At 42.5% G+C, this 24,359-nt stretch overlaps 1 protein-coding gene across 5 annotated transcripts in view; it reads left to right on the forward strand.

The window, feature by feature from the left end:
• EPS8 (EGFR pathway substrate 8, signaling adaptor) overlaps window positions 1-24,359 on the forward strand; it is a 176,220-nt gene that overhangs the window by 136,274 nt on the left and 15,587 nt on the right. For 4 of the 5 annotated variants that reach the window (XM_066633376.1, XM_066633377.1, XM_066633375.1 and 1 more), the window contains exons 10-17: window positions 1,003-1,129; window positions 1,502-1,590; window positions 2,644-2,718; window positions 3,270-3,418; window positions 6,349-6,532; window positions 10,820-10,953; window positions 14,621-14,729; window positions 18,291-18,428. In XM_066633376.1, coding sequence (XP_066489473.1) covers window positions 1,003-1,129; window positions 1,502-1,590; window positions 2,644-2,718; window positions 3,270-3,418; window positions 6,349-6,532; window positions 10,820-10,953; window positions 14,621-14,729; window positions 18,291-18,428 — 1,005 coding nt within the window. The remainder of the gene's footprint in view (window positions 1-1,002; window positions 1,130-1,501; window positions 1,591-2,643; window positions 2,719-3,269; window positions 3,419-6,348; window positions 6,533-10,819; window positions 10,954-14,620; window positions 14,730-18,290; window positions 18,429-24,359) is intronic. The other variant, XM_066633378.1, reaches the window with a different exon arrangement.

Consider the following 24,359-nt stretch of genomic DNA (forward strand, 5'->3'; position numbering starts at 1 on the left):
CAGATTTGCTGGATCAGCTTTGTGCCAGATGAACAAAGGAATAAGAATCATTATTATAGTTTTTATTATTTATTATATAATTATTTATTTTATTATTTATTATATAATTATTATATAATTAATAATATTTATTGTATATATTATATAATTATTTATTATATAATGTGTATTTAGAATATAGTTCTTTGCAACACTAATATAGTTCTTTGTTCTTGTGACAATAACAAAAAGTTCTCTAAGTGGCATAAATAGCAAAAGGAGAGAGGAAGGGGCTCATAAGGAAAAGACCAGCATAAACCATAGTGATGGTTAGGGATATTCTACTGACCTTTTAAAATGTGGTGGTTTGCCTGACCAGCATGGCTTGTGCTTCAACTATCCTTTGGGGTTGCACACTGCAGAGGAATATCAGTAGTGGGTGAACTCTTGGGGGAATGTGTTGTCACTCATGCTCCAGCACTTCTCCTACACAAAGTTCTTTTGTGCCACTCACCTGAGTACTCTCAAGTACTTGCTTCAAGACAACTCTTAACAGCTTATTTTTTCTGGGAATGCAAAAACCAGAATGTCAGGCAATCACAAGTTTAATGTTTCCTAGCAGCAAGACAATTGAAGAAAAAACTGGGGGGGGGGGGGAAATAGCTGTCTGTAACACCCTAGACAGAATTATGTTTCACCAAGATTTTTTTAGCATGTGGGAGAAACATGCATAAAGAACGAGTGCGTGATTGGCCCCCAGGATTTAATAGTCTCAAATCTTACCTATTCAAAGCTCTTAATAATAATAATTTTGAAAAACATAGGAAAATATAGACTTGGAGCTATAAGAAAATGTCAGGCATATTAATTTTAGCTTATGTTACTTCCTGTGACTGAGTGTTCTCTTTTACCCCCTGTACATTTTCTAATTCTGCTCCATGACTAACAATGCTAGAATTGGAGCCACTGGCATTTCTGAACACTCTCTCTCTCTCTCTCTCTCTCTCTCTCTCTGTTCCATAGCAAATTCTGAACCATATTCTGGATGATATTGAATATTTTGTCACAAAACTTCAAAAAGCGGCTGAAGCATTTGCTGAGCTTTCCAAGAGGAAGAAAACTAAGAAGAATAAAAAGAAAGGACCTGGTGGTGAGGGGTTTCTACTGCCTAAATTGTGCTTCCAGCAAACTGTCATCAACCTAATTGTTGTGGTTCCTCCCCCTATTTATGTACCTAAAATATTTATGTCCCTCCTCAAGGATTCTCAAGGAAGCTAATAATAACCTAATAACCATCAGTATCAAATTAACAAAATTGGCCCCAGTCTAGCAGGCTCCGCTTTCCCAATTTTGTTGGTGTGTTACATATTGAGAAGTGGTGTCTCCCGCCACATGAGGTGCTGTGGTCCATTCTGCCATTCAGTTTGGTCCCATTTGTTGACCCTGCCTTAGCCAAACCATTTTCACATTGTTGTGAATGTCTCGGAGATTCCACTAAAGTAATTTTTTTTTCTTCACCCAGAGGGCGTCTTAACACTCCGTGCAAAACCTCCACCTTCGGATGAATTTGTTGACTGTTTGCAAAAATTTAAACATGGCTTCAACCTTCTGGTAAGTAAGCAAAAAGCTCAAAAGCAGCAGTTTTACCTTTTTTGTTAAAGCCTCGTTATAAGCTGATTGCTTATTTTACCTGCTGTTGTAAAATGCCTTTGATTGTCCATTGACACACGAGTTTTATCCACCTTTTTTCTCAAAGGGAGTCTACCTCTTCTGGCCTATAAGTCTGCGCCCTGTGGTGGTTTCTGAAACCTATTGTCCAAGTTACCGTAACTGACTATAATACCACAGCTCTATTTCTTCCTGTCTCCTTCTGGAGTGTTTTATTTTAGGATGACATTGAGAAAACAAATCAAGGAAAATGTCCAGCAGTCCAGTGAGTTGATAACTTACTTGAAGATTCACATACAGATCTCCCAGGGACAAATTCATCACTATCAACAAAACCACAATAGCCTTCAGGCTACTGCTGCTTCAACAGGATTTCACACACACACACCCCTGACTGATGTGACTAGCTCCAGACTGTGCTTACAGGCTCACATACTCTTTCCTACATTTCTGGGGGGCTCTAACCAAAGTTAACCTACGGCAATCATAGATTCAGATGTCACTGCAAACACAGTTAGTGCTACTGTCCAAATCATGGCCTGAAGTAGCCTTGGAAACAATAATCTAGAGGTTAACAGTTACAGTAATATTTAGACAACTCAGCCGATTATGGTCAAAACAACCCAGAAATGAAGGGTGGAATCTGCATGTAAGAAGAGAGGTGGAGAGAGGGGAATTGAGAAGTGTAAAAACTCAAGACATGCCTCCAGTTCTCCAGATCATCTTTTGCAGGATGGTCTCAGTTCAACTCTGTCTAAATATAAAGCTACTCAACAAATCTGATTCCCTGTCCTGACTGGGAGGCTTTGGGATCTCTCAGCAGAGTCTTTCCTGCTCTCTGACATCTTTTCAACTAGCCACCAAGTGTTGCATCTGAGGCCTTTTAAATGCAACATATGAACTACATTACTGAGCTATGGTGTCTCCTCTATTAGCTACTCTGGAAAATAACTATTTCTCTCTCTCTCTCTCTCTCTCTCTTTTTTTCTTCCACAGGCTAAATTAAAATCACACATCCAGAATCCTAGTGCACCCGAACTGATTCATTTTTTGTTTACTCCATTAAATATGGTAAGATTATTTCTCAATTTACATTGGAGTCGCTCTGTTTATACTTTGGTGCACTTCATCAGGCAGGAAATATCATCAAGCAGGAAATTCATCAGTGGTGGTGATGGGCAGAGATGCGTGCCATGGAGATGAAGACCACTGACCACACCTGTTGTGTTTGTAAATATTTTGCACGTCCAAGTCCAAAGGTTTAATTTGACTAAGATTAGGTTAAACATACTGAAATGGAAATTAGACCTGGGTAGATACCGTAGCACAAACCATACATGTACAATCTGTTGTACAGCATATGTGCATGTGCAGGGCATTAGGTGAGTTACATCAGTAACTTAACTGGAGCCTCATTTGCATATCTGTTAAGGGAGAAAGCAATGAATTATGATGGCATGTGCCTTTTGCAACTATGCAGGAGTATATGAAAACCTGCCCTAAGGCTGCTTGCTTAAATAATAGCCCCGACTCCATTTTTTTCCTATTAATATCCATTACCTGTTCTTCTCCATAATTTTCTCTCTCTTATTTTTTATATTAAAAAAACACATTTGTCATAGGTGGTACAAGCAACAGGAGGCCCAGCGCTTGCTGGTACAGTTGTCAGCCCTCTCCTAACAAAAGATACAATAGAATTCTTGCGTTACACCATCACAAGCGAGGAAGGTCAGCTGTGGGTGTCTCTAGGGGATGCATGGACCAAAGCCAGGTAAAATAATTCTTTTGTTGGTTTTATGGGTTTGAATATTATCAATCTGCGCTATGCAATTCCTCCTTTCTAGAGCATGAACTCTGTGTTAATGGAGGTATTAGGAGTTCCTTGTTGTTCGTGTTAGGAATATTTGTATACCGCTTTACAACAAAATTTCACGAAGTGGTTTACAGTGCAATGAAATAACTGAATGACTGTCTGCCCCAAAAGGGTTCATAGTCTAAAAAGATGCAAGCAAACCCCACTAGCAACAGCCACTAGAAAAGACACTGTACCAGAGTGAAGAGGGAAAATTGCTCTCCTCCTGCTCTGCTTGAAAAAGTGCCTCTTAATACCCAGTTGTCAGGGGTATTAAGACATTTATGCCCCCTGTGTATACATAATTCAAGAGTAAGGGCCCCCCTGCCAATGAAGGGGAGTCAAGGCCCCCATTTATCAAAGGGCTCTTAAATCTTTGTGATTACTGGCTAAATTACCATGTAAGAGGCCTGGCTGTTTCACTAAGGGTCCAACCTTTTCAAGCTTTCCAGCGCAATGCAGCCCCGAGGTGAGGGAACAAATGTTTGCTTGCCTTGAGGAGGCCTCCATGATTGCGCTCCCCATTGCAGGATGCAGCACACACCTAGTTTGCACAACTCCATCATTGCTGGAAACTTGGATAGGTTTGGGCTGTAAGGCTGCAATCCTATACATATTTGGAGGGCAGTAACCCCATTGAACTCAGTGGGGCTTCCTTGAGTAGATAAGCTTAGGATTGTACTGTAAGTCTAGCCAAGACTGATATGTTTCACAATTAAATTCAAGCCTGGATGACCTGAGAATGCCCCAGTAACTGAGCAAGTTGGCATGGTGAAAACATGATGTGGTTCCTTACCTGTGTAACTGTAATTATAGGAAGATACCTATCAGTCTTTGAAACAATCAAATTTCTGTTTGATCCTGATGGTACAAGCAGATCCATTATTGACACTGGTCTTAGTAGGACGTAGATTAAATTGTTCTGAGCTGTGCCAGGTCAGGGAGAAGTAGAGGAAATTTTAAAATTTGAATTTCTTAAGGAAAAAGGGAATAGACTATGTAAGGAAGAAGGAAATTCCAACTTAGACCAGGTCTGTGAATGCAGCAGAATGTGCAGCAAGCAGAAAACTAAAGCAAGTGGGAGAAAGGTTTTAACCTGGCCTTCTCCCTGCTGTATAATGACTCATAATTCCACTGCAGCATTGACTATAGTCTTGCCACAGGAGCCCCCTAGGTTGTGTGGGAAAAACACACTATACTGGTGAGAAAACTGCTAAATTGGAAGGACCACATGACAAATTGTGTTAGAAGCAGTTTGTTCTGTTCTTCAGATGTGTTAGTGATGCAAATAAAGCAAGGTTGGAATGATTGGAGAAACTTCCAGAAGGTGAATAAGCATTCAGTGTGATGAATAAATGCCCCATTCTTTCTGGGGATGTCATGTTTGATAAGTGTGGCCATGACCCCTTTTTCTTAGCTTGGAAAGCTAAGGCTGCAATCCTATACAGTAGACCCTCCTTATCCGCGGGCTCGGCACTTATAGATTTCAGCATCTGCAGATGAACCTGCAGCTGAAGAGCCTCAGAGGATCTCCCAGATGTGACCAGATGTCACCGGCATGAACCAAAAGTGATGGTCATTTCCCAGAGGCCATCTGAGGCCCCCAAGTAAATTACTGCAACACTGCACTGACCCTCCCAGCAGATTTAATTATTCATGGGTTTCTGTATCCCCAGGGGTCCTCAAATGGATCCCCCATGGATACTGGGGGGGGGGCGCCACCGTACACATTTACTTGTGAGTAAGTCTCATTGAAATCAATAAGATGTGCTTCTGAGTATACATGCATAGGATTGGGCTGTAAGTCACCGAATAACAAAAACTAAGCATAAAAACAAGCATCCCTTTGACAAAATGAACAGCTGAAAATGTATTCTGTGGAATCTGGATTTTTTGGTGAAGTGTCTGGCTTATTACAGGTGTCAGAAACTTTTACTGTGGAGCTACTGATGAGCATGATTGATCATTGTCATCTGAAGTGGTACATTTCAAAGGGGTGAAGAGAAATTTGAATAAAGCAAGTTAGGAAAACTCAGGATGCTGCAACAGCAGTTCCTCCATTTCCATTTTCTATCCTGCTTTATAGCTTGGCCTGCACTGGCTGCTTTTCACCGAACCGTGACAATTATTAAGATGCTGTCCTTTCTGGTTCTTCGCACATACGTTAGCAAATGCATACCAGAGCCACATTAATTCTGGCTGTTCCTAGGATTCAGTCAATGGTGTTAGTCATCCTGATTCATTTCTGACAATGTTCATAAATGAAAAATGACAAAGAAGAAACAATAAAGTGTCTTCCAGGGAGTATTGTGTTTTTGAAAGAGGCAGTAATTCAGGCTGCCCGGCTTTTGTTTTTATGCGCACTGCATAGGTGCCACAGATCATGGGAGAAGAATCCTCCTTCCAATGCAACACTGTTGGGCACTGAGAGCTGCTTGATCTCAGTGGAATATATTTGCAGATTCCAAAAATATCTGTCTAGTTAGAAGTTTTCTTCTGTATCTCAGGAGAAATGCAAGTACAGAAATTATGGAGGCGGGTTTTGTTGAATATTGGCAAACTTGTTTCATTCGGATATCCAGCCTTCCCTTTCTCAAAGGTTTATGACAATCAATTATGTGGATTCTCAATTCATCCCGTGTTTTCTCTTCTTTGTTCTTGGAGGGAGTTGTGTGTGTGCCAAGGTTCCTACTGCTGCTGTATGCTGTTTTGTTGTTGTTTTTTTAGCCTACTAAATCTGAGAGTCGCTGGGCAAGTGACATTGCATGATCTGATGGTACTAAAAGAGACTTAGCAGAAAGTCAAATCTTGCTAAATGCTAACTTCATGTGGCTTTCTCCTTAACACAGAGCAGAGTGGCCCAAAGAACAGTTCATCCCACCCTATGTGCCACGGTTCAGGAATGGCTGGGAGCCCCCTTTGCTGAACTTCCTGGGAGCTCCAAAGGAGCAAGAGCTCAATCAGTTAGCCGAGTCTGTGGCAAATGTGGCCGAGCAGCAGCGGAAGCAAGAAATGAAAAGACTATCGACTGAGGTAGGGCAAGGGCTGCTGTGTGCTGTTAGTGCAGGTGGGAAAATTTGCATACATCAAACCAGTGCCAAGTGGGCTTGCGATTGTGTGATTCCTAAAACACTTCTTTAATGATTTAGGGGTTCAATTCAAAAGAAATATATGTTGCCCTCATTCACAACTCTGTATGGCACAGCAGGGGATCTGTTAAGTATGGCTGTTCCATTGATTTCTATGGAAAATGTCATCTGCAAAAAAGTATGTATGCAGAAAGCTGCATATTCCAGAGAAGTGAATGGATAAGATGTTCTGGGCAAAGTTAAGAAGGGCATTTAGAATCTGAGTGTTATCCTATAGGCAAGGATACATTATTTCCTTTAAAAGCTCTAAAGTGGAATTGGACAAATTTGAAGAATAGGTCTGCCAATGGCAACTGAATATCAGCTGCTGGGAAGCAACTGTGGTAGAAGCCTCTTGCTGCTGTGACCTACTCGTGGACTTCCCTGTGACATTTGTCTGACTCCTGATGGAAACAGAATGTTGATCTAGAAGATCAGCAATTTTCAACCGCTGAGCCACGGCACATTGGTGTGCTGTGAATGGTCCGAAGGTGTACCACAGAAATTTGGAGCACAGCTGTTGAAAATTGCTGGAAAACTCTTCTGGGTTCAGTGACTCTGTTTCTAGGGCAACTGTCTGAAATAATGAATTGTCTGTCCCTCTTCCTACGCTGGCTTAAGAGCCAGTGGAGGAAGAGGGCAGACAATTTGTTACTACAGATGGTTGTAGCTCTGCCCTAGAAACAGAGCTGCAGAACCCAGAAGAGTCTCCCAGAAGGCAGAAGTGACATCACAAGAGGTGAAGACCATAGAGAGGTGTGTGTGCTATGAGATGAAAAAGATTGAAAATCACTGGTCTAGATTGGCATTTGTACCCCACTGTATTGCTTTGTATGGAAAGTTTGTACCCCACTGTACCAATTTGCATGGTACTTCCATCTGCTGGAAGTACCACCAGAAGTATGATGATGCCATCGCCAGTTACTTCTGGATTGGGAGGCCAGATGCAACATGATAAATACCAGTGAGAGGCTCAGGGCAGATAGGAGGGCTTTCTCAAGCATGTAAAAAGCGTATGCTGGAGCTCTGTCCACCAAACGAAGCCTCCTACTGCTACTTGTCATGTACCATTGCTGATCTTGCTACCAGGTGGTGGGGGTCTGGGGGTCTTCCCAGTACCACCAGACACCACCTCAAGTACCACCAGTGGTACAAGTACCACTGGTTGAGAAACACTGTTCCAGATGAAACTCTAGTTCAACTGAAGAGGGCTTTTCTTGTCCTCTTTGGTTACTCATTCAAATAATAATAAATAATAATAACAGGTATTTATATACCGCCTTTCTTGGTCTTTATTCAAGACTTTATTCAAGGCGGTTTACATAGGCAGGCTTTTATTTAAATCCCTTATTAAATAGGGATTTTTACAATTGGAAGAAGGTTCTTTCTGTCAAGAACCACTACATTCAAGGTGTTTCATTCCGATCTGGCTTCACATTCTGGCCTCCATCCTCCCACGCTCAGAGCAGATGGAAATAGCTCGGCTTCAGCTTGTCAGCTGCTTCAAGGTCGCACGGTGCCGGTGGCCTCGAACTGGCGACCTTGTGGATGTTATCTTCAGGCAGACGGAGGCTCTACCCTCTAGACCAGACCTCCTGCCCACGGAGGAGGCTCTTATCTTAGACTGGATGCTAGGCATTAGAAGTACATTGATTCAGAGCTATAGACAGGGTAAAGCCACTGGGGACACTGTCCCACTTGAGAATTAAATGTAAAAAAGCCAGGTGTTTTAATTAGCAACATCTCTATTTAAACAACAAGGGCTTATTTTTGGAAAAGGAAAATCTTTGGTTTTTGCTTGTGGTTTTTTTTTTTTAAGTATAAGTGGTAGCTGGCTCCCTCTCCCCCCTCCCACCTCAAAAAAACAAAAATGCTGGTGCTCCAAACTCCAGGGGGATAAGTGGATTATCTCCTTCCTTATTGCTGCTCCACTTATTCATCTGAGCCACCTATCCAAGTTACCCTGATGGATTTTTCACCTTTATATGTTAAGTTATCCTGAAATGCCTCTGCTACCTACAATGCTGGTGAGCATGGCAAGGAACATATTTATTTAAGAATAGTGCTTGTTATAAATGAATTTTTAGACTTTAAAAATAACTGTTCTTGTTCAGGTTTCTGACACAAGCAATGTATAGGCACTTGGGTTTGAAGTGAGGGGCTGTAGAAGTTTCCCTTGGCAATGAGAAAATCACTGATATTCAGTCAATTTAGTGGCAGCCTCCCCAAGGAAGGGAGGCAGGCTGTTGCTCTGCATTCAGAAATTCCTTTTAAGAATGGGAAACACATGGCCCCTTTAGTTCTGCGGCATAATACAGCTGTTGCAGACTCTTTTGAACCACAGCATTGCTGGTGAGGGTCAGGAATAACGATCATCAAATGTGTCACCTGGCTAGATGATTTTAACGTCAAGCAACGCAAGATATTGTCATACCCAGAAACAAATAGCTGCACAGGAAATAGAGGAGGTCATTCTGGAGTTCCAGCACATTGATGAGGCCACCTGATGGCAGGTTGCATCAGTGGTAGACTGTGAGGGTCCAAGGGGACAGTGGATTTGGGGTGCCTTTCATCCTGAGTCTGCTGCTCCTTCTCTCCAAGCTGCCACCATTGCAAGCCACAGTGATCCCCTTTCCCACTCACTTGAGTGAGAAGTAGATTCTCCCCCTCCTCATTGCTGCACCTTATGCTCTGCCATGAAATCTGGAAGTGCTGGGCTTCCAGTGCTGGGCTTCCAGGGATAGCACAAGAGTTCATGCTGTCCTCGTGAATGGAACCAGAAGTCCTGTACTTTGGGTTTTCAAAGCAGCATACGAAGAACATAGTAAGAATTCGGAGCTTTTGGGAGGCTTAGCACAAAATCGGTTGACCCGAGATGGCATCAGATAGCATTCGCCACCCTGAGTTCCAGTAAGTCTAGGGCTGGGATCTTGTCTGATAAAAACCTTACAGAAATTTGCTGAGATTCTAAGCATTTGTCATCCGCAACTTGTGAATAGATCACATTGGCCATTGCCTGTCCATCTTGAGGTTGGTTGCAGGCTTTCCAACGCTTAGGTGACTATATAATCCAGACTCCTGACCCTGAAGTTGTGTCAGACTGTAAACCACTTTGAATGAAAGATGCAGTAATATCCACAGGAGACTTTGTTTTTTCTTTAGTGGAATCCCTTATTTACAGAGTGATCCAATGGCAGAGAAGTATCAGCATATCAAACTCAAAAGCTTGCCCCCCACAAGGTCTTCACTTTCCAACAGGGGCATCCTTTTCATTATAGAAAAATGCACCCCAGCAGGAGTTAACAGCATACTTGCTGCTGCCATGGTTACAGTGCAGAACCCAGAGAAGTAAGCTTTGATCTGACGTCGAGGAAAATACATCAGAAATTCTGATTCCTGGAAATTATCCCTTTCTTAAGAAGTGGTGACATCCTCTGTGGCTTGTTTTTTGTTTTTTTTCCTGCCACTTGAATAGGTTTTCTGCTTGAGCATAATTATGCGAGAAACTGTAATAAAGTGCAAAGTAGAGTTGCTTGTATCTGCTGCAATTATTAAGGGCTGTTTTCTATTACAGGCATTGGCATCCTCATTCCTGTTGGTAATGGCACTTAGCATTTGGGTAGTTCATGGATCTAGATCAGTGGTTCCCAAACTTTCAGTCTGTGGGCCACTGGAGGCAAAAATTGGAGCCATCATGGACCACATGCATCCCCCCCACCCCCGCACACAACACATTCAAATTAGTAACAATTTGAGAAGATTTATTAGAGATCTATTAGATTAATTATTTATAGAGAAGAACTGTGAATTGCTGCTTTTGTTGTGAGCTGTGGGCAGCCCATTCTCTGCCCTCTCTGGTGGTCCATAGGGGAGTAGTCGCTTGGTGAGATGCTGGAAGTGATTGAAAGCTTTTTTTCTTAGCCCTCACGGACCACTTTTCAGAGTCTCACGAACTACCTGTGGTTCATGGACCACAGGTTGGGAACCAGTGATCTAGACTGTGACAATTCTGTGGCCTCATGTGCATTTGTAGCATCTGAGATCAGGTGTTGCAGCAGCTGACATCTCACCTCTCTGAGACCTTGCATGATGAGCCTCCCCGAGTCAGTAAGAGTGATGGTGTCAGGCTGTGCAGTGAAAGATGCTCTGCAGACATTGTGACTAACAACAGGTCTTTCTTTTTCTCTTTCAGCATCCCAGTATCTCAGATTATCCACCATCTGAAGGGTATGCATTCAGTAACACAGCTTACAAAAGAGGGCCTCTTCCGGACCAGGGGGCAGCGGTAGCTGCTTTTAAGCAAACTGTTAGCCGACATGTAGATAGGTAACATTTCAATGGGCGGCACGTGTACAGCCATGGAGAACTGTCCCAACTGGTTGCTTTTAGGGTGGAGGTGCCTTTTTGAATATATCTACTTCTCTCTAAAGGTTCTAGACATACACAGTTTGCTCTCTGTTAGAGCTAGTGTCAAAACCCTCTTTTACTCTGCTTGCTAAAAATGCCTTTGACAAGCTCTGTTTAAACACACTGCCATCAATGTTTGCTTTTAAAAAGAGACCAAAAATTGAATTGTAAACTCTGAACTGGAGCCTGGAACCTTATTGCACTTATGAACAATCAGTTCCCTTGTTTATGACCCATCAACACTGTTATATAGGCTAACTGTTACTTGCATCAAAGAAGTTTGTATATACACACACATTCTTGCACTCTTACTCTAGGGGCAAGTAGCAATAACACACTCTCTCTGTCTGTCTCTCTGTCTCTCTGTCTCTCTCTCTCTCTCTCTCTCTCTCTCACACACACACACACACACACACACACACACACATATCCTAGGTTCTTTCTCCCTCCCTCTCCCTGTTTCCATCTTCTAAGTCCATCATAGAGCCTCCTCTTATGTTTCCTCAGTAATGACAAGACTCCTGTGGTAAGCATCTCTGCTCCAGGAACTTCTCAGAGATGACAATTGAATAGGTCTTTCTGGCTCCATTGTGAGCCTTCATTGCAATCAAGCAGTGCTTTGATGGAACAGGCCTGTGCTTTGCCCAGATGGTTGTAGAATCGAGAGGCCTCCTCAAGCAGCATGGGAACTTGCGTCGGTGAAGTGGCTGTCCTATTGCTGAGATAACTTGAGAAGAAGCCTATTGACTCTGTGGCTTTACCTGGTCTTAAGACATTGCCAGTCATTCTGAAAAAAGACCACCAACATTTGACTTTTTTCTACTCTGTTATTGTTGCACACACAGTTCTAGAATTGTCATAGGCATACAGATTGGCATATGGCTCCTGAACCATTTACTGTGGCACAAGCTTGATATGGTTTGTCACATGCCTCTGGTGGGCCTACTACGGTCTCTTAGGGTCAAGCCTGCAATCATGGTCAGATAGCACGAGTAAAGAGTCCAGAGCAGCACAGAGAATCTGGAGTGGCCAGATGCAGGTGTCTAGTTCAGATCAGGAAGATGGCCAGGTTCCCAATTGCAACAGTTGCTCAGACACATGAACTGATAAAAGAACACCAGGGCTGCCACCCCAGAATATCTGTTCTGGCTAGGCTGATGAGCTGCAGCACCTTTCTTTGACCATCATCTGGGTGGTGCTTCAGTGGAGCAAACATTAGGTCAACAGAATTGCCCTGGCCGGGAGTAGTGCATCTGAGCCTTTCAGGCAAAATAACTGCCTTCACTTTCCTGATGCCTTGCTGTTCTGCATCTTAAGCACGTGTGTCCTGGTGCAGCAGGTCTTAGGGTTTGGCCTGTCAACCACTTGTTTCCCCAACGCTCAGTCCAAGTGAATTACTGACAGCCACATCTTCAGATTAGTAATCAGTTCCTTGATGTCCAGGTGGCCTTTATAGTAGAGATCATTCTTTATTAACCTGTTTAATAAAGCAACCACCCTGGCATAGCCACAAGTCTCTCTCCCACGAGAGTAGCCATGTTCCAAGGACTGTGGGGTCAGGGATTGAGCAGGTGCAGCCTACCGCTTTAATACAGTTCTGATCCCTGGTTGTTTTCACATTTGCTGCCGCAATCCTTGTTCGTTCACACATATTCTGCCTTTCTTTCAAGATAGTATTTGGTGGTGTACATAGGGTGTCCAGGATGTTTTCCATTTGAGCACTGGCCCAGGGCCAGAACTCTTTACCATCAGCAAGTTTGTACCTTCAAACCAGGTCCTAGAACCAATCTGAGTTCCCAGATTGGCATACTTTTACAGATAGCTTTCTGCTCATCAGAATAGCTCTCTTCTCTGAAGTTCAGAATACTGCAGGGTTCACATGAATCTTAAGCACAACATGTGAAACATGTTAATCAGAGCACCAAAGTGAAATTGGCATCTCTCTTCCTTGGTTATGCTGCACTGTTTGTACTCTGTATCCTTCCCACATTCCCAAAGAGTGCTAATTACTGTCAGCATGTCTGCCTTCAAGCCTATAACTTTAAATCTCAATACTGTAATTCTCGTTTATCCACATAGTTTGGGTTGAGGGAACAGGATGGGGTGGGGGCACAGACCATACAAAATCACCAAAGGACTGAAGAACTGGAATGCTTGCTTGTATTGATTCATCTCTCTGGAGGGTAATAACTGGCTATTGCAATAAAGTCCCATCACCAGACATTGTGGATAACTGAGGGTCAGTCATGTGGGTTCTGTGGTTCTGTTCCTGCTCCTCTCTTCAAGTAAATTGGGACAGTTCTCCACAGCTAACTAAGAGCCAGGGAGCTACTGGAGCACCCGGAATAAGTGCTTAGGATCAGTAGTTGGCAGTGCTGAATGTCAAGCAGTACGTTCCTGTCACTGTGATGTGATGTTAGCATCCAGCATTTCACAGCCATCTGTGGCCATTTCCATCAGTCGACAACATTCTTGATGTGGTTCTTGTGTCTTATTTAAATAGTTATTGTCTGTCTCGTCCCCTGGTTTTTAATCCTCCCTGTGCTTGGAGAATTGAAGTTGATGATATTTAATTCCTATTACTGGCCTTAAAATGTAAAACACTGAAATTCTGCAATAGCAGAGTGCTGCCGATGAATAAAAAAGATCTTGCATAGCTTCTGACAGGTCCCTGGGGCTTGGCTTGTAACAGGCTTTTGAAGTTGCCTATCTGACATGGGAGGTGAAGTGTCCTGCAGTCTTTGTTTTTTGCTGACATTTTTATTGGGTGATATTGTAATATAAATTTCATTTCATCTGATCTTTGAGTGTATTTATTTATTGCATTTTTATCCTGCCATTTCTCTAAGGAGCTTAGGGTGGTGTATGTGGTTCTTCCTCCACCCCCTCTTATAGTCCTTTCGACAGTACTGTGAGGTAAACTGTGCTGGGGGCCAGTGACGGGCCCACAATCATCCTGTGAGCTTCCTGACTTTGAGGGGGCTAGAACTGGGCTCTTCCCAGGCCTAGCTCCACACCCTAAGCACTACACCATACTGGCTTTTATATGTTTTCCGCAGCCCTGGACGTAGGGTGCTTTGCTAAAAATAGGAACTAGGGGAAAGGAACTTAAGCTGTGAAAGCCCATTGGAAAGATCCATGAGTTCTGGCCTGTAAAATGTTTGCAGATTTTGTACCATTTGCCATTTCTGCCTATTTGTAATAGCACAGTATTGTTAACTGCAGTACAGTTTAACACAGGAGAGATAATGGAAATCTGAAATGGTCACAAGTGCACCTTTCTCCAAAACATGAGATTTGCTCACTTTGTGCATTGGTCCGTTGCATGCTACACATGTGCATTTGTGTGCCTGCATGCACCAACATGAGTATTTAGACGTGCTTCCAGTAGATGGTAGTGCTGTTCACCATTGCCAGCATTTTGCTACTGTGATGCATGGCTGGTTGTCTTGCATGGCAATAAATTCTGGGCAGATCACTGCCTGTAATTATATTAGCTGGCAAGAAGAGTTTTAGTTTTTGCTCCTGTTAGTTATGTCTTGCTGCCAGTGGAGCTGGATTAACATTTCATCTGTTTACTTTGTAGAAATTATGAAGCACATAAAACCCCATCCAAGAAATATGCCAAAACCAAGTATGACTTTGTGGGGAGGAACCACAGTGAACTCTCTGTCTTGAAGGATGAAATTTTAGAGGTAATATATACTGCTGGTGTTTATTCCTTCTCCCACCCCCTGCCCTAATCCTCTCTGCTACCTGTGGCACACTCATTGAATCGTATTCCTGAAGCATTCGGTATTGCTCAGAGAAACTCTTGTTCAGTGTGGCTGGTTCAGTTTCACTCATTTCTCTGAAAACATTCACAGAAGCGAGTGTAATGTATCATAGGCTCATGAGTGCAGAAAGCAATTGCCAAGAAACAGCCATGGTAAGCTTCGTTTTATTGAGCTGACAGTCAAAGAGGAACTGAATTCCGAAGCAGGATAAATTTTAAAGGAAACAGTACATCACAGCAAGTGGGGAGGGGGGGTTGCCCTACATTCTGATTCTCAACTGGTTAAAGGTATTGCTTAGACTAGTGACTTCCAAAAGTTATTCCTGGGGTTTCTGGGATTCCTTGGAAACTTGAGCATTTCGGACTCAGGGTGCAAACAAAATTGTACCACAAATATATAAAGACTTATTACATCATTTTTAAAATAATTTTGACAAATTTGGAATGAATTTACAATTATCACTAGGCAAATCAATTACAAATGCACTGCAATATGGCTGTCCTGCGGCTCAAATAAACTAAACATTTGTTTTCTGAGAAAGGAATGAGCTTGTTAGGAAGAGTTTATCACACTTGTCAGTTGATAAAGTCATTTCTAAGAGGTCATGGAGTATTTTACAGTATCCACAAATTTTGTCACGAGGCAGACAAAAACAGGAAGATAGTTCCATAACTGAGATGCCAGGCAAGTCAGGCATAACTGTCAGGCAAGTGCCACTCTATAGTCAGTCACCCCACCTATTTCAGAAGCTAGAAGCACCCAGAGACAGGACTCTTTGGACAATCTGAATAGCCAGATAGCAGGTTCCTATGGGAGCTGGAGTTATCTTATTTCTTGATTTACCAAAGTGCCTGAATGAACTGCAGAAAAATCTTGGTCATGTTTCTGTCATATGAGAATATTCACCCAGCTGAAGATGATCCTAGTGGTTGAAACACATACAGCAAAAAAGATGTTCAGTGTGTTAGAGTGCCATGGGTAGCACTGATTCTCAATTCTGATTGTATAATGAATGATTAATAAACCTATGTGTGTTTGCAGTGTGATTTTGTTACCCTGCCTTCCATATGGCACCTCCATATGACACCTGGTTTTCCAGAATTCCCGGGAACACTGTGGAAAACCATTAGCCTTAAAAAAAAAGTTTCTTAACTGTTTGAGAGCCCAAAACCATTAGACCGGCAAATGTATTATGACATAAACCTTCATGGACAGAAATCATCATTGCGTCAAATGCACGGATCAATCACAATTGATGACACTCCTTTTTAAATATTTCATTTATTTATAATAATAAAGGAAAAAAGAAAAGAAAAAAAAACACAGTAAGAGAAGAAGAAAAAAGAAAAAAATAACATTAAGGATACACAAACAATATAAAAAATAGCAATCAACGATGCTACTGATGACTTCTTCACATCTTCCAGTGTGATACATGCCATAATTTGCTAACAATGCCCTCTTGCCATTTGATTGCCCAGAGCAGTTAATCACTGCACAAGAATATAGTGACAAATCAGACATAGGCAGTACAATCCACTCAGAAGTAAGTCCCACTATGTTCAGTTGGGCTTACTCCCTGGGAAGTGTGTATAGGTTGGCAGCATTAAAAAAGTAACACCTGGAAATGTTCCTGCAGTGGTTTCTATTTCTCAGGACAGCAGACCTGAAATTTGCCAAAGGCCTACAACAATAACAAAAAACCTTCAAAGGGAAACTTCAGCACAAAAGTGTCAAATTGGAGTTCATTACATTTCCACACTACGGAACTTGAGTGCTGGGAACAGCTGGCTCCCTGCATACAAAAAATAATCATTGTCCTTCCCTATGTATGTGTTTATACTGGTTATTTTGCCTACTCATCACCAGTCTGGAGTGAGTCACACCCTGCTGGTTGGATCTTATATTCATGCGGCTGGGTTCTGTATTCATTTGTACTCTGTTTAGTAACCAGACACACCTACATCTTTCTTGCATTGCTTGACCTTTGATCTTGCTGCATAAAGACAAATATGTGTTCTACTTCATGAACATATGAATAGATGTTTAACATAAGACTGGAAGCCCATGTAGTCCAGCATCCGGTTTCCAACAATAGCCAACCAGATGCCTCTGGGAAGCCAATGCACAGGGCCTGGAAGGCCGTTTCTCTTGCAACTGCTTTTCAACAATTGGTATTCAGCTGCATATTTAATATAGCTATCAAGGCCAATTGCCATTGACCATTTTGTCCGCCATGAATTTGTCTCATACCTGTTTATTAAAGCCATCACCACTAGCCACCATGTCAATGTCTTGTGGCAGCATTGTGCATTGTGTGAAGAAGTACATGCATCTGATGAAATGAGCTTTGGCTACATAAAATGTTTTAGTGCCGTGGTTCCCAAACTTTTTTAGCATCATGACCCAGTTTTCTAAACGCTCTATTGGGACCCACCTAGCTTTAAGAGACTTTTAAAAAAATTACCAGCCACTCAAGCCTCTGTTTTTATCCTTTATACTATGGTGGGGGACTGCCTTCTGGAGCATTTGTTGAGTACTACATTCATTGGATTGAGACTATTCTGGAGCCATTGCATTCCCCTTGGCCTGCCCTTTGAAGAGGCCTGAGACACGTTTGGGTAGTCATGAGTGAACGCGCATGTGTTGCTTTGTTTTGGTTTCTGTAGGGCTCAAATACATTTTCCTTATCAGCATGTCGGTTTTGCAACCCACCAAAAATTGGTTTGCGACCAACTGGTGGCTCCCAACCCACAGTTTGGGAACCACTGTTTTAGTCTTTAAGGAGCCGCAAAACTGCTATTTTCAAAGTGTGATGACACCATGTCATGTTGTTTTGTTTCTCTGTATCGGTGGTCTCCAAACTGTGGGACTGCTGCATCCAAAAAAAGTCTTCTCCGTGCAGCACATCATTCTGTGCTGCAGCCCATCACCCCAGAAACTTGCATTGGACAGCCGTTTTCTCTGCTTGTTGCCCCAGAAGGCTACGCGCCTGGATTTCCAAGTGGAAGTAGTTGCCCAGCACAAGTTTCTGGGGTGAGTGGCTGCAGAGATAAGCACCGTGCTGTTCAGGGAAGATGTTTTTTGGGCGCTGGATCTGGCCCATGGGCTGGGGTTTGGCTCCTGCTGCTCTGCATGGTCCGTGGGGGGGGGGGGTTGAGGAGAAAAAGAATGTGAGGTTGTCATTCCATTTCCAGTTGCAGCTAAGCATTGCCTTTATTGTCTAATTTTTAACCTGAAGGGTGGTCCAAAGTTAGTTGCATGAACCATCCTGTGTTTTGCTTAACATCAAGCAAAAGTTTCCAAGGTTTTATTTGTAAATTCCTTCTCCAGCTTCCATTAGTACACTTATCCTGCATTGTTTAGCTCCTACAGGTCAATAACTTAGGTAAGCCCTTATTTGTGTAGCTGGGTGTAGTGTTTGAACCAGATCTTAGCTGAATTGGACATGTTCTAGTAATACCTTTTGCTGTATTCCAGATTCTCGATGACAGAAAGCAATGGTGGAAAGTCCAAAATGCAAGTGGAGTGACAGGATTTGTGCCAAATAACATCTTGGAGCCTCTCAAGTCTCAGGAATCTGGCCCTGCAGAACCATCATATGTTCACACTATACAGGTATCTCCAGTTCTAGTGACCTCATCTCAGAGCAATGAGACAGAACAATTTTTAGGAATAAGGCTCCAAAACACATCCATTCATCATTGCAGAATAATATCCTGAGAACACTAAGCAAATATGGTAATTCCAGATGATCTGGTGGCATAGTTCTGACTCTTTTACAGGATGATAAATGAGAAAGTGGATCAAGTAGTTAAAGTTAGATGGGATTCTTGGCAAGTGAGGATAGCAGTGGAGATCAGGGCAGGGAGACTACTCTGAAGCCCATAGCAGAGGCAGCTCAAAACTCCTTATGTAAAGCTTCCTTTGGATTTCCCAGGTGGGAAAGTCCCAGCAGCCAATCAGGTTTCAGCAGATTGACCAGCAACAAGTGGGGCTGAGGCACTAGAACAGGGGTGCTCAATAGGTGGATCGCGATCTACTGGTAGATCGCGAGGCAAAATGAGTAGATCGTGGAGTGCCAACCCCCCCTTCAGGTGCCTCTGGGAGGAAATGCTGGGAGTAAGGCCCATTGTACTCAATGGGGCTTACCCCCAGGTAAGTGTGGCTAGGATTGCAGCCTCACAGCCTAATCCTAGGCATGTCTACTCAGGAGTAAGTCCTGTTATACTCAGTGGGGCTCAAGGTACACCAACATACATTGTACACATAAATGTTATATGTTACGATGGCGCGAACATTGTAAAAAAAACTCTGGTAGATCTACGGGCCTTGCTGGGTTTCAAAGTAGCTCTCGAGCCAAAAAAGTGTGAGCACCCCTGCACTAGAAAAATCCAGCCATGAGTCTTTATTCTGATCATCCATTTTAAAAACTGTACTCAGTAGCAAATGTGTAGTTCAGAGTGTAACAAATACCTTTGAAATGCAAATGCAAAATAGAGTCATGTCACTATTTAACATATGGAATTAATTTTTCTTCCCAACACAGAACAACCTTTGTTCATCAATAACATTGACTTTGCATGTTGGGATTTTGCAAGTTTTTCATGAACTGTTTGACTGGTACTGCCATTTTTTAGATTCTGTTATCTGTGCACTTATGTTAATTGCCAATGCTTGTCTTGTGTTGATAGTTGTTGATGCCAAAGAGAGAATTTGAATTGTTTAAGGTAGGATGTTTCTCCTTACAACCTGTGCTTTCCCTCTAAAAGTGTGAACCTTAGCCTCTTTCCAGCATAGTCCTTTTTTGCATGTGTGTGGGTTTCTAAGTTTCCATACAGTTAGGGATTCTATAAGGAAGAAGGTATGAACATTTGGTATAGAAGATTGATCTCAGCAATGTGTGTGCAGCCTTTAATTTGAGTGCTGTCAAATTTCTTTTGTGTTTTGAAATGTTGGTACAGTTTCATAGTGCAGTACTTCACCTTCTTCTAAAAACACAAGCACACAGACACAATAATGACAGTAATGTCAGCTCTCAGTTTTTCCTGGAAAGTGGCATGTACTGTATATCAAAACTAGTAAATGAAAACAGCTTTTCCCATAAGAAGCAATGTGATGGTTATGGGTTAGGGCAAGGGTGCCCAAACCCTGGCCTGGGGGCCATTTGCAGCCCACGGGAACCCCCAATCCATCCCATGGGGAGCCCGCAGTCTCCAATGAGCTTCTGGCCCACAAGAGACTTGCTGGAGCCCGCACTGGCCCAACGCAACTGTTCTTAGCGCAAGGGCTGAATGTTCAATCTCTTGTGCAAGCTGAGTTTTCTGTCGGCTGCTTGCTGTTTCATGTCTGTGAAGCAGCAGTGGCAGTGAAGGAAAGGCTGGCTTTGCTTTGCGTAAGCCCTTTTATAGGCCTTGAGCTATCGCGAGACCTTCATTCATTCGTATAAGTTTCATCTCTAATGTATTCATTTATGTAAATTTATTCAAATTATACATGTAAATTAATTCTTTTTTCCCAGCCCCCAGCACAGTGTCTGAGAGATGATGTGGCCCTCCTGCCAAAAAGTTTGGACACCCCTGGGTTAGGGGAAAAGTCAGCGAGCACTTACATTGGCAACCAGCAGTTATGGAGGGAGGGAGTGGGACATCTCTTGATGTCAGTGGCTCAGATTATTGAGAGAGTTCAACCTCCCCGTGGTGTCACAATGATGTACGTACAAGGCAGAAATACCCTGGCTAGAATTGCAAGAAGCCTCTTAGCAGCAGCAGTAGTTAATAAGCAGCAGGAGATAATCAACCCATTTGTTTTCCAGTATGCAAAGGTGAGAAGCTTATATTTGTAGATTCATGGGTGTGATAATTCAAACAGTGATCACGTGCTATTGTTAGCTGCAAGCATTGCACTCTCAACTGCCTCCAGCCACCTCATCAAGTCGGCAGCCGGTATCTCCTCATTGCCTCAATAGCAAAATCTCTCACTGAAAAACACACTATTTCAAAAACGAACCTGTGCAAATGCAATTCCGGTCATAATTTGCACATCGCTCTATTTCAGAAATTTGCAAATTTAAGACCGCATAAATCTATAGCTTCTGCAATTGTACAGAGCAGACACATGTAGACTCTGATCCTGTAACAGCAGGTACTGGACAGAGGAAAACAAACTCTTTCCTCACAGCTCAGAAAATAACTTTGATTTGATTTGATTGATTGATTGCTGATCCAATTCCAAGCCTGTTAGGGTACTTCATTCACCTCCCATTCTGTCTCTGGCGTGTGCCAGGGACTGATCCTTCTCTGTCAGTGCCCATCTCCTCTCCCTCACCTACTTATCTCCTCTACCCCATCATGTGACTATATTATGGCAGGATTCCTCATTTCCACCTTGCCTTCCTTTAATGTCCTTCATGCCAAATGCTGGGAGTAATGGAAGTTGTAGTTTTCCGGCATTACTGATCCATGGGGGGTTGAGACACTCCCGCCATTCTTATGCTGCTTGTGCCAGAAAAAGAAGAAAGTTGAGTTGAGAAAGGCCTTGGAAAGAGCGGTTAGGTGGATAGAGAGATAGGTAGAAGGCAAGGCTTAAGTTACTATCCAACTTGTATGTTAATCCAAATTGGAGAAGAACTTTTGGGTTGTAATGTTCTCCTTACATTAATCAGGGGTGTCCAAAGTTTTTGGCAGGAGGGCCATGTCAGCTCTCTGACACTGTGTCGGGGGCCGGGGGGAAAAAGAATCAATTTACATTTAAAATTTGAATAAATTTATATAAGTTTACATAAATGAATATATTAAAGATGAAGTTATATTAATGAACAAAGGTCTTGCAATAGCTCAAGCCCTATAAAAGGCCTTGCACAAAGCAAGGCTGACCTTTCCTACTGCATCACAGACGTGAAACAAGGAGCAGTGGAAGGAGCCCTCATCCCACAGCTCACGTGAGAGGTCAAACAGTCACACTCACACTGAGAGCAGTTGTGTTGGACCAGTGCGGGCTCCAACAAATCTCCAGAGGGCCAGAGTCTCCGTGGGCTCCCTGAGGGCCGCATTGAGAGGCCTCGAGGGCCGCAAGTGGCCCCAGGGCCAGGATTTGGGCACCCCTGCATTAAATAGTTCACTAACCAATGTCGGCATCCAGCAAATCAAAAGCTAAATCTTATAGGTCCCACCAAAATAAAAAATCAGAGAAGAGACAGAGTTCAGATTCTAAATACCAAGCCAAGGTGCATAATTGAACTTGGTATGAAATTTTAATTTCTTACGAATCAAAAACAAGCTCTTATGAATACACAGTTCATGCATACAGCAGCTTATGCGGATGGCTATGTGTAAAAGAAAACTGTTTCTTCTTCTACCTTGTAGAAGAGGTAAAGCTGCTATGTCTAGGTGTCCAAGACTGCAGTCCTATACATGCTTTCCTCCTGGGGACAAACTCTACTGAAAGCATTGAGATTTACTTCTGAGTAAGCATGCTTAGCATAAAAGGAGCTCATACTGTTGATGAGATTTAATTCCAAGTTAAATTCTTGGAATTTGGGAATCCTTCCTTTTGGCTCTCTTGGACAGAACAGTCCTCGCTCTTTCTGAACTATCTGATAACCTCCCAATCTGCCCAATCCTTCCTTGCTATTATTTTGTGTTCAAATTATTTATAATTTCATCTGGTCCTGAGCCATATAATGAATAGTCTTTATAGGATAATAAAGATCTTTCATTATTAACCATTCATTATTCAAAGGCTATGAAAAGCTTTTTGATTTGCAGAAATTGCAGGATAGCGATAAAGACTGCTGAGGATATGTGAAAGCTCTTGAATGACTCGTCCCAGGGGAGTTTGACCCCAACCCTGAAAATCAATAGAAAGAGACAAAAAATCAATAGAAAGAGACAAATAACTATACTAATCAATAGGCATTGATTAGTATAGTGTGCTTATCTGGGCTCTCTCTTGGTCATTGTAACCTTTGTATAGTGTTTGGGTTGCGTTTTGCTGACATTGTTGGCTGCATCAAACCTGTTTTGAGATATGGTTTGAACAATGGTTAGCAACTCGTATGGTCCCTCTTAGGGAACATTGTCACAAGAAACAATAAGATTTCTTTATGTATAACCCATTATGTGTCCCCATTTAGCTTTATGCTATGCCTGTTCATAGGAGAGGGGTCGTCCCAGAGGATCTGCTGTCTGAATTGACACAGCTGGAGAGGCCAGAAGAAAGCAGGAGAGCAAAGTGATCCAAAGCCCCTTCCTGCTTCCATCTTTCTGTAGGTCTACCTGACTACCTTCTGCCACCACCTCCCACTTGCTCCTTTTTGGCCATGGTTAAGCAAACAGGATGGGCAGAAGAGGACTTCATTCCCAGCATGCTCCACGCACCCTGTTTGTTTGAACATGGCCAGGCAGATGTAAGTAGGAGGAAAAGATGGCTAGACCTGACAGGAAGGAGGTGGACACAAAGGAGAAGAAAGCAAAGTAATACTGTTTTGATAGTTTGTGGGACAATCAAAGCAGGATCACCTGATGCTGCTCCCTGGACTACTGTCGCTGCAATTGCTTTTGGCAGTGGACGAAGAGGTGTGTTGCCATTGCCCCAGTTCTTTTCCTCTTGCTCTGGCTCAGCAAGTGAGAAAAACATTGGCATGATCGTTGAAGTGGCTGGATGGGCAGCAGGCTGGGGGGTGGGGAGGAAGGCAGACACAGGGCGCCCCTTATCAGTTCACCATTCTAAGCAGTTGCTTCAGTTAGTCTGTCTGTCTGTTCTGAAACCTTTATTGGCATGTCAACACGGTTTGCAATTAAAATTTACAATTGACACAGCAATTTGCATAACAAACTGGACAATTAAAAGCAGGATATCAAGTTATTTAAATTCTGACAACGTTACTTTAAGAATCTCAGATAGATAACCAGCCACAGCTGCAGTCAGAGAAACACAAACATCACTCATGAACTTGGAAAGAGTAATATCAGAAGGGGTAAGATCAGAGGAAATCCAAGAAGTAAGGTAATGGTTACGAATATCAAGGTGTACTAGACAAAAAAAGAGAATGTGAGACAAAAAATCAGGAGACTCGTGACAGAAGGGTCAGAGCCTTTTCTCCCGTGGAATATTAAAAAAGCGGCCGGAATGGACTGCCGAAGGGAAAATGTTAAAACGAGCTAACATAAAGGCTCGTCTATGTAACGGGTTGGTTAATGTATAGAAATAATTAGGGGCATGATCGAAAGATGGGGCCAAACCAAAAGAAAGAGGAGAACAAGTAGGATTAAGGTTATTACTTAGAAAATTGAATTCGGATGATAAAAGCTTGCCTTTTATCAATGAATATGCTTTAGAAAGACTCATATCTGCCAGGGATTCTAATGGAAGATCAAGAGAAGCAAGTTTGTTGTCTATCAAACGAAACCAAGAAAAAAAATAAGAGTCTCTTAACAAATCGTATAAAAGGGACCCAGAATGAGAATTTAGACACAGTTTAAGCCAAAATTTAAAAGTAAGTAACCAGGCTGTGGTTGTTGGAAGATGTATACCTAATTCTAAAATAAT

This window comes from Tiliqua scincoides, chromosome 7 (genome assembly GCF_035046505.1).
Source record: "Tiliqua scincoides isolate rTilSci1 chromosome 7, rTilSci1.hap2, whole genome shotgun sequence".
Lineage (NCBI taxonomy): Eukaryota > Metazoa > Chordata > Lepidosauria > Squamata > Scincidae > Tiliqua > Tiliqua scincoides.